This window comes from Pyrus communis, chromosome 17 (genome assembly GCF_963583255.1).
Source record: "Pyrus communis chromosome 17, drPyrComm1.1, whole genome shotgun sequence".
Lineage (NCBI taxonomy): Eukaryota > Viridiplantae > Streptophyta > Magnoliopsida > Rosales > Rosaceae > Pyrus > Pyrus communis.
Genome location: NC_084819.1, coordinates 20,783,985 through 20,793,950, shown reverse-complemented (window position 1 = coordinate 20,793,950; position 9,966 = coordinate 20,783,985). Strand labels below are relative to the sequence as shown.

The 9,966-nt window shown below is 38.7% G+C and overlaps 1 protein-coding gene across 5 annotated transcripts; it reads left to right on the top strand.

Moving 5' to 3' along the window:
* The first annotated feature begins 990 nt into the window (after positions 1-990).
* Positions 991-8,932, top strand: LOC137722669 (putative lysine-specific demethylase JMJ16). Of its 5 annotated transcripts, none has more exons than XM_068461727.1 (13): positions 991-1,421; positions 1,666-1,726; positions 2,530-2,850; positions 2,961-3,032; positions 3,232-3,309; positions 3,441-3,959; positions 4,102-4,326; positions 4,654-4,815; positions 5,391-5,759; positions 5,984-7,334; positions 7,443-7,546; positions 7,797-7,994; positions 8,085-8,932. In XM_068461727.1, exons 3-13 carry the CDS (start codon positions 2,545-2,547, stop codon positions 8,418-8,420), a joined length of 3,720 nt encoding a protein of 1,239 aa, XP_068317828.1. In that variant the 5' UTR covers positions 991-1,421; positions 1,666-1,726; positions 2,530-2,544; the 3' UTR covers positions 8,421-8,932. The 5 variants fall into 5 exon arrangements, with proteins under 5 accessions (XP_068317828.1, XP_068317827.1, XP_068317825.1 ...); XM_068461724.1 differs by having other exon boundaries at positions 992-1,421; positions 2,377-2,850; XM_068461726.1 differs by having other exon boundaries at positions 991-1,726.
* Positions 8,933-9,966: the final 1,034 nt, after the last annotated feature.

Genomic DNA, 9,966 nt, shown 5'->3' with positions numbered 1-9,966 from the left:
AATAAGATGCATAGGATATATTTATCCCAAACCCAATACTTATACGCTGTAATATTTAGGGTTTGTTTAAAATCGCTCTTAAAATGATTGGAGAAAATGTTTTTGTTCCAAATACAGGTAAAGTTCTTCCTACAATAACTACTAATTACGTGCTTTTTACACAAAGCACTAAAGTTTTTTTTTATAATATTCACTTGCACTTTTATTAAGTATTTTGAATCCAAAAATATTTTCGTAAAAGACACTTTAATCATTTTAAAGGTACTCTTGAATGAGTCATTCGATGAAACAAAGACCAACCGAAGCAATTAACTAGGGTTGGAATTTTTTTTCTTCTGAAAATCCCAAACCAAACAAAAAAAAATCCCGATCCCATACTGAAAAATTCCAAAACCGATAATACCAAATTTTTTGGGATCCATATAGAACCGATCCCGAACCTTTCGGTACGGGAATCGGGATTACATATTCAATAGTTCGGGAATCCCAAACCGAAAATATATATGTATATTTATTTTGGTTACATGCATGTTGAATTTAAGTAATTTGAGAGTAGACTATATTAGAAATAAAAGTATGAAATTAACTAGTTTCAAACTTTGAAATGTCAATTTGATTTGGTAAGAATGGTTTGGTTTTTTAATTGGTACGAAATTTCAAATTGGTAAAGATTAAAAGTCTAAATTTCAAATGATATGAAATTAGGCAACAAAATTTTAAGTCAAAGACCCAAATTTTGGCCCACAACTCAAAAATCTCAAATTTTTGCCCAAAAGTCAAATACTGAAAATGCAATCCCAATTCATCCCAAAATACCGAAAACATTTCGGAATTCTATTTTCGATTTGAGATTATATACCGAACACCCCTACAATTAACAAGGGCGCCCATGGAATTAACATATTTTTGTTCGATAAAATCTCGCTGGTTTACACGCGCAATCTCAAAGAAACCGACCAACCAACCAAAAGTCAGGTAAAAAAATTAAAATAAAAATATACACCCACTTTTTTAAATCACATATTTATCCAAAAAATTCATCACGAAAACAATAGGATCCCCAAACTCCCCATTTCCCCCAACAAAATTAAAAACCCTAGATCTTAATTTCCAATTGATTTTTCGGAATCCAAAAGGGGAACATTATTATCCCAAGTCCCAACTGTTATTATATCATCTGTTATTTGTCAGCTTTAATAAAAATTAAATTGCACTGAATCAATCTCCAAGCTTATTAGGGTTAGGGTTTCCTCCAGCCTTGGTATTTTAGCCCCAAATTTTGGTTCCACAATTTTTGTCCATCTTTTTCCAGATTTACCCTTGCCCCATGGTTTCTGGATTTTGCTTGTATACGAGTCTCAGATGAAATTCAAGGCTGTTTGAGAGGCTGTCCTTGATTGTCATTTTCGGTTTTGTTGCTGGTGGGTACCCATCCCTGACCAATTCTTCTGTAGCAAAAGTGCTTTCCATTTTTCCCTGCTTTTTGTCTAACTGGTCCGTCTTGGTTAGGATTAGGGTTAGGGTTTTTAGATCTGTTCAATCAAATCCGTGTGCTTAATTTCTCACGGATTTGAAATTTTTGTTGAATTTAGTTTATTTTTTGAGTCAGTTTTTGGAATCAATTTTTTGTTGAATTGATCTGGTTTCTGCAAATTCTGGGTGTAGTGAATGGAAGTTTGAGCTGGATTAGCTCAGTGGGGATTGTAGAATCTTGGATCATCACGATGTAAGCCCTAATTTTATTGAAATTTAATTAATTTTCGTCTAATTTGACTTTTTGGGCAAATCTCATCTCTCTCTGTAGTTTTGTCTGAAGCTACAAAATTATCGTTAATTACAAAGGCCTGGTATTTTTAATCATTGATTTGATATATTTAGTAATATTTTAATTCAATTAAGAAAATTTCAAGTTAAATGTGATGAAATTATCATAATGTCTGTTCACTTGGTTAATTTATGTTTGTTTTCATGAATTTTTTGTGTATTGTGCATGAATGATTTGTGATGATGGTTGAGTCTGAGATCGTGTAGGTTCGGATCAAATAATATAATGGAGTTGATCTATATGATATTTAGAGTTACCTGCTCGTTTCTCTTCTTTGTTTTGTTTTGTCAGTCTCTTTTTTGTTTCGTTTTGACAGATTATTTAGTTGAACTTTTTCCTAAAATATCTTGAATATGTAAATGTTCTTGTTCAGAATTTGATGTAAATGTGAGTCGCAACATTTCTGAAAAACTAGAAAATATATTATTGTTACGAACATATGTGCTGAATTTGGTGTCCCCGAAGTCTGTTAATGCTAATGAAGCCAAATGAATTTGGTTTGCTGAAGCATGCTTTCAAAACCCTAAGATGTCTGTTTTTTTATTTTGCAGACAAAACCTTTGATTTTCTGCTAAGTTGCCTGAAGTGATTTAGTAGTCAGATAAAAACAGCGTATTTCATTATGTTGAAGTTCGTAAGCCAGAAGATAAGCGATCATCCTACTTCTGTTTTACATTAATTGATTCTTTCCACGTGACGAACAGTTTGGAGAATTCTAAATGGGGACAGAACTCATGAGAGTTTGCATACAAGAGGATAACGATGAGTTTCCTTCAGTTCCACCCGGATTTGAGTCATTTGCATCTTTCAGCTTAAAAAGGGCAAATGAAAGTGAGAAACAAGATAGTGAAAACACAATTAGTTCCTCAGCAACTGCTAGTCCCTCTATATCACAATCAGTTCAGATGGAGACTGACATTGACACTGGCGAGGTTGCAAGGAGGTCTGTTCGACACAGACAATGCATAAACCATGGGCGAAATAACAAGTCAGAGGATGAATCTGATTGGGAGCAACTTCAACAAGTAAATTTTTCAGTGCTCCTCTGATTTTATGTGTTTTAATCATTTATATGCATTTCCCTGCTTTAATTCTATACTTGCAAATGGTGTCTCATATACTACTTTTATTACAGAATTGTCCCCCAAGATCTGTTCTTCCCAAGGGGGTTATACGCGGGTGTCCACAATGTAGTAATTGCCAAAAGGTTACTCTTCAAACTTCGTGCCCTCTATTCTCACCCTTCTATTTGCTTGGTTCTTATGTAATCCTTTGTTCCTATGTTATCCTTTATCATAAGTATCTTGTTCCCACTTTACTCTTGTGAATCAGCAAACTGCCTGGGATTTTGGTATTTTGTCCTATGTCTTATAAGTTACAGAATTGATGATTAAGTCTTTGAACAGGTCTCTGCCAGATGGCATCCACTGGAGGGTCAAAGGCCCGACCTTCAGGACGCTCCTGTCTTCAGGCCTACTGAAGAGGTGCATTTTGTTACTTGTGGAATTTGAGTTATTACAGTTTTGAAGTTTGTTGGTGTATTCTTACTGGTGTTACTTGTTAATAAAAAGTTGGAGAATTCAGATTTCTGACTTGGTTTGCTACCTAATTTCAGGAGTTCAAAGACACATTGAATTATATAGCGAGCATACTCTCAAAAGCTGAACCATATGGTATTTGTCGCATTGTTCCTCCCTCTTCTTGGAAACCTCCCTGTCTACTCAAGGAAAAGCCTATTTGGGGGACCTCTAAATTTTTTACTCGAGTCCAGAGAGTCGATAAACTGCAAAATCGAGATTCAATGAGAAAGGTTCCTAAAAGCCATAGTCATATGAGGAAGAAAAGAAGAAGATGCACACGGATGGGGACTGATCATCAAAGTGGTGGCAGAGGATCTGGGGATGATGGAGGTTGTGAGGCTGAACGGTTTGGGTTTGAACCTGGTCCAGAGTTTACTCTAGAAACGTTTGAAAGATATGCTGACGACTTCAAGGCTCAATACTTCAGCAAGAACGAACATATTCCTAGTATAGGAGGTAACTTTGCTAAACTTAAAGAGTGCTGGGAGCCATCAGTAGGAAGTATTGAGGGCGAATATTGGCGGATGGTAGAGAGACCTACTGAAGAAATTGAGGTATAACCTGAGAAATTTAGGCAAATACCAGCTTCTCTCTCTCTCTCTCTCTCTCTCTCTCTCCCTCTCTCACTCTCTCTCTCTCTCTCTCTCTCACACACACACACATTACCCTAACCACAGTGCTTGTAATCTGCTCTAGGTTCTATATGGTGCTGATCTGGAAACTGGAGTTTTTGGCAGTGGTTTTCCCAAGATGTCCGGTAAAGAGGCCTTTCCTTCAGAAGAGCAGTACATAAATTCAGGCTGGAACTTGAACAACTTCCCAAGACTTCCTGGATCTGTTCTTTCTTATGAAAGCAGTGATATATCTGGTGTTCTGGTGCCATGGTTATACATAGGGATGTGCTTTTCTTCCTTTTGCTGGGTAAGACAATCTTTCTTCCTTACAACAGATTAATCATCCAAGGATAGCTGCACTGTCACCACCACTCATCGTATGGTCAACCCCATGCTTGCGTATTGCATGTGCTAGCACGAGCCTCTCATGGATCTTGTGATAGCAACAGCTTTTTTCTCTCTCTCTCTCTCTCTTGACAAACTTGTTACCTGAAAGCAATGCCGGCATTTATTTTTCATGCAGCCAACTTATTTCAAATTTTTGCTTGAGGCCATAGCTTATATATGTGAGACATATTATTGACGGCTGATTCTTTTTTTTTTTTTTCTATTTTTTTTTTTTTTCCGAGAACAGCATGTTGAAGATCACCACTTGTACTCTTTAAATTATATGCATTGGGGTGCTCCAAAGTTGTGGTACGGTATCCCTGGTAGTGATGCCTGTAAATTTGAAGAAGTAATGAGAAAGCACCTCCCTGGCCTATTTGAAGAGCAACCTGACTTGCTTCATAAGCTGGTGAGTAACAGCTCCTGGCCTGTGCTAATGTGCTGTTTGAGATTTAGTGATTGTGGCTGGCTGCATTTACTCATTACCTCCAGTATGCGGCAAATATCTATGTTATATGCTCCTGGTCTGTGCTGATGTGCTGTATGGGATTTATTGAATGTAGTCTGTTTGTTTTTTCAACTTTTAACGTCACTCAAGGTTCCCTGGAAGTAATATCACCTAGCATTCTGTTGGAAAGACGGATTGAAGGGTCAATTATGACAGGACCTGTATGTAATCAGGATGTGGCCTTCGTTAGCTCTTTTTCATAGCTAAATAGATTCTTTAATATTGAAGACTTGGTGAATATTTTTTACTTAAGAGATGGATAACTTGAGTTATCTTACATCTGTTTTTTGCCATATTAGACGGACTTCTGTTATGTATCTTCTGTATCCTCTACATTTTTGCAGGGTTTCAAATATAACATCTGCATTTTCATTTAGTAGTTGTCATCTTTTACAAGTTTACAACTGCAGGGTTTCAACCATAATATCTGTTCTATGAAATTGTCTGTATCAAGATCGTTTTCTTTGATCATGCAGATCACACAGCTTTCACCCTCCATTCTGAAGTCTGAAGGGGTACCTGTGTATAGATGTTGTCAGAATGCTGGAGAGTTTGTTTTGACCTTTCCTCGAGCATACCATTCAGGGTTCAACTGTGGTTTTAATTGTGCCGAGGCTGTGAATGTTGCTCCTGTGGATTGGTTGCCCCATGGGCAGATTGCTATAGAGCTATACCAGGAGCAGGGACGAAAGACATCCATTTCCCATGATAAATTGTTGCTTGGGGCAGCAAGGGAAGCAGTGAAAGCACATTGGGAACTCAATTTACTCAAGAAGAATACTCCTGATAACTTACGATGGAAGGATGCATGCGGAAAGGATGGGATATTAGCAAAAACACTCAAGGTAAAACCTACTTTCTAGTTTACTACCCTGCTTACTTATTGGGAAAAGGATTTCTTTTGGTTGCCCTCTTTCAACTCTAATAAGGCCATGAGTATTGATTTCATTTTATGATACTTTGGGTAATCTGGTTGTTGCGCTGGCTATTTCACAAACAAATACTCACTAATTATATAACTGAAATGTCAACATGTTTTCCCCTGACATTCTATAATTTTTTTGCCTAGGCACGTGTTGAGATGGAGCGTGTGAGGAGAGAATTTCTCACTAGTTCTTCACAGGCATTGAAGATGGATAACAATTTCGATGCCATCAATGAGAGGGAATGCAGCATATGCTTTTTTGATCTTCATCTGTCAGCAGCTGGTTGTCATCATTGTTCCCCGGATAGATATGCATGCTTAAATCATGCAAAGAAATTCTGCTCGTGTGCTTGGAGCGCCAAGTTTTTCCTCTTTCGTTATGATATGGATGAACTAAACATCCTTCTTGAGGCATTGGAAGGAAAGTTGAGTGCAGTATACAGATGGGCTAGACTCGATCTTGGGCTGGCTTTGAGTTCTTATATTTCCAAAGACAATAAAGTTGCTAAGATATCTTATTCCTCTAGAAGTGATATACTTCAAGAGGTTAGCTCACAGCTGCAAAGCAAACACTTCAAAGATCCTCTAGGAACAGAAATCTCTAAAGAGAGTCCTATGAGTTCAGCCGGGATCATTGGTGAGACTTCCTCGCAGCAGAAGATGAAAACATTAGAAACTTTTCCTCAAGTTAAAAGAGAAGAATCAGCTGTCAACAGTTCCAAGTCAAGAATGCAGGTTTGCCAGTTGTCTCAAGAGGACATGTCATATGCTGTGGCCTCAGATGCAAAGGTATCTGGTACGAATATGGCTTCAGTTGAGGATGTTATACTTCTTAGTGATGATGAAGGAGACGATGACCCAAAGAAGCCACTTTCAGATAGTTCGAAAGAAATTTCTTCTGCTGGCCAGTTGGAACTTTCTAAGAGATTGATCAGTTTGGATGGAACTGTGAGTGCTCCTAATTCTGAGAAAGAACCAATCTTGAATATACCAGGGACTGATGCAGCAGTTATGGGTGAAAAAGGTTTCAGTCCATTACCTGGTGGAGAAAAAATGGATTCTTCGTCTCATCCTGTACACATGAAAGTTGAACAGGATCATGGTGAACAATTAGGATCTAATCCACCAAATCTCTATTTCAAATTAGTTTCTACTAAAGCAGAATGTGGCCCAAACGCTAGTGCCATCATTGAACACAAAGTTGCTAATTCAAGGAGTGACCCTCAGCCTCCACAGCCATGTGCCAGTATAAAACTTGAGAATGAGGAGAAACATGAAAAGATAAGAATTGCTGATACAACTTCAGCAGACAATGTACAAACGACAACTGGAACCTCATCGTCCAGCCAAAACAATTTGGACCGATATTACCGCCAGAAGGGTCCCCGAATAGCAAAGGTGGTGCGGAGAATCTCCTGCGTTGTTGAGCCTCTGGAAATTGGAGTTGTGATATCTGGAAAGTCATGGTGTAACAGCCAAGCCATTTTTCCAAAAGGTAAGCTGCATTTGCATTCCCTGTAAGTTGCGACTAATGCATTTGAGATACTGTCCCAACCGAGAAGATCCACATTCATGTAATTCATGTTTGTTCTGCTTGATGCAGGATTTAGAAGCCGGGTTAGGCACATGAGTGTTCTGGATCCAACTGTTAGGTGTCACTATGTCTCAGAAGTACTGGATGCTGGACAGGGTGGACCACTGTTCAAGGTACTGGGATTTTTCATTGTTTAGTGACATATTTGTATTCCTTTTCTGTTGATATCCAATCTCGAGTTGTCTGTAAAGGAATTTATATGCATATGGGAAAGCACCGTAGTTAGCATGAACAATTTCGATGAACTCCAAGAAAACCAGTATTTAAGTAGCGATGATCCAAGAAAAGTTGTCCATATTCCTACTGTGATTAAAAGTGCTAGTGATTTACCTGATCGATTATGTTATTTTTCTCTCCCTTTAGGTTTCTTTGGAGCACTGTCCAAGTGAGGTTTTCATACATAATTCAGCTGGAAGATGCTGGGAAATGGTGAGAGAGAGAGTCAATCAAGAAATCACTAGGCAACATAAATTGGGAAAAATGAACCTTCCTCCTTTGCAGCCACCGGGGAGTCTTGATGGCTTTGAAATGTTTGGGTTTACTTCACCAGCTATTGTACAGGTAAATTTGTTTGAGAACTCGTAGTTAATTCTCCTTTATGATGGGACTCGTGGAATCAGGACTTATAAGAGTTTCCGATTTATTGAACAGGCCATAGAGGCAATGGACCGAAATCATGTCTGTTCTGAGTATTGGGACTCTCGCCCCTATTCCCGACCTCAAGTACAGATTCCACAAAAACCTCAATCCAAAGAAAGTAGTGAGAACTACAATACAATGTCAAAGGAAAAAAGTGATCAAGAGGCCTCCGACAATAATCTCGTCCCTGCTGGAGTCGATACAACACTCCGAAGCCTATTCAAGAAGGCTAACTTAGACGAATTAAACTCACTGTACAGCATTTTAAGTGAGAATCGGCAACCTGCTGGTCGAGGCCTAGTGACACGACTTCTTAATGAAGAGATTCATAGTCGTCCCACATCATGATGCATTCGTTTGTCTCACAAGGATCAGAGACCAAACTTGCTCGGCCCGATTTTGACTGTAAATTCTACGTACCGATTCCAGGTTGTATTGTACATCTTTTACTCAACCTGCTCATTCTTTATGCTATAAAAATGAGGGGAAAGGGAAGAAAAGGCTTATTCTTATGTCGACATTGCAGAGTTTTGTTTTTGTCGGAACGCCTGTTTGTAGCTCGGAAGAAGTTAAAGATTGTTGGTCGATGACTCCAAATTTGACGATTTGGCATCTGCGAGCTTTATTTCTTGTAGGGTTGCCGGAATTGTACCATCCCCGCCGGTGGTTTTGGTTGTTACTTAAAGATACTCGTGCAAAGAAAATGCTATGAGTTGATAGTGGAATGGAACATAGTGGTTCCATCAAGACTATCACAAAGAAAATGAAATTCCTTGTATCCCACTTTTGCTAGTTTAGAGTTTGAGTTGAGAGTAAGAAAAGTATAAAACGTGAGAGGGTAATTTATAGTTTTAGTTGTAGCATTTTTCATGGCAAATTCCTTAGCTATTGTATGGTTATTGGTTTAAACCTTGGCCTCCTCATTGTGTGGGAAATGCAAATTGCACCTCAAATCTCAAAGACATTCATTCCACATTAGTATATATTACATATTACATACCTCCACATGTCCTATAAGTAAATTGCAATTTAACTATTAAAATGCATGACTGTTAAGGAGAATGTCTAAATGGGGAGAAAGAAGTGGGATCAGTCGGACCACGTCATTTGGACTATATCTCTTGCAAAAGCATAAGAATCATTACGTTTTGGTGTTTCTCAAGCCATATTCATCTCATCTAGCGTGAAAGTCATCATAGTGAAATAATGCTACGATCGCTACTATTCTTGTCCAATAAAATGAGGGAGGATTCTCGCCGAATCCTCTTTGTGAGGATCTCAGGGATCCTCAAATCACATCCATTCATTATACATTGTGCGATAAAAAATTAATGTAAATTTTTTTAATTTAAAATTGAATATAAACCGCACGATATACGATAAATGAATGTGATTGGAGGATGTCTGGGATCCTCACAAATAGGATCCGACGAGGATCCTCTCTTCGTTAAAATAGACAAGAGACCAAAGAAGGAAGCCAATGGTCCCCACAAACGCAAGCGACACAGGTGAATCAAATTTGCAAACCCCAAAAGACATGAATAGTCATAAATAGTAAACCAATTGGACAACCAAAGAAGGAAATATATCACCTCACCCACCTCGTACGGACGCACAGTAATCTAATCCAACCGTCCTAAATCCTCCACGTGGCCCTCTCTCCTTCCCTCCCGAAACGAACAGAGGACAGAGGATTTAGGAAGGACGACGATAAGCGCGCTCTTGCGGACACGCAGCACGAGTGTCCACGTGGAGGAATCCCCTTGGTTGGCTTGGGACCCCGCGTCTAGGGCGGACGTGTCGCCCACCTGAGTCCGTAGATTGCGGGATCCTTTTTTTTATTCTTTCATTTTCCCTCCCATCCGATGGTACGCTTGCTTCGATTATTGTGGCA

Coding starts and splice junctions, on each gene's coding strand:
- LOC137722669 (XM_068461727.1), top strand. CDS start 2,545: ATGGGGACAGAACTCATGAGAGTTTGCATACAAGAGGATAACGATGAG. Junction 3,310..3,440: donor TCTTCAGGCCTACTGAAGAG/GTGCATTTTGTT, acceptor ACCTAATTTCAG/GAGTTCAAAGACACATTGAA. Junction 7,335..7,442: donor CCAAGCCATTTTTCCAAAAG/GTAAGCTGCATT, acceptor TGCTTGATGCAG/GATTTAGAAGCCGGGTTAGG.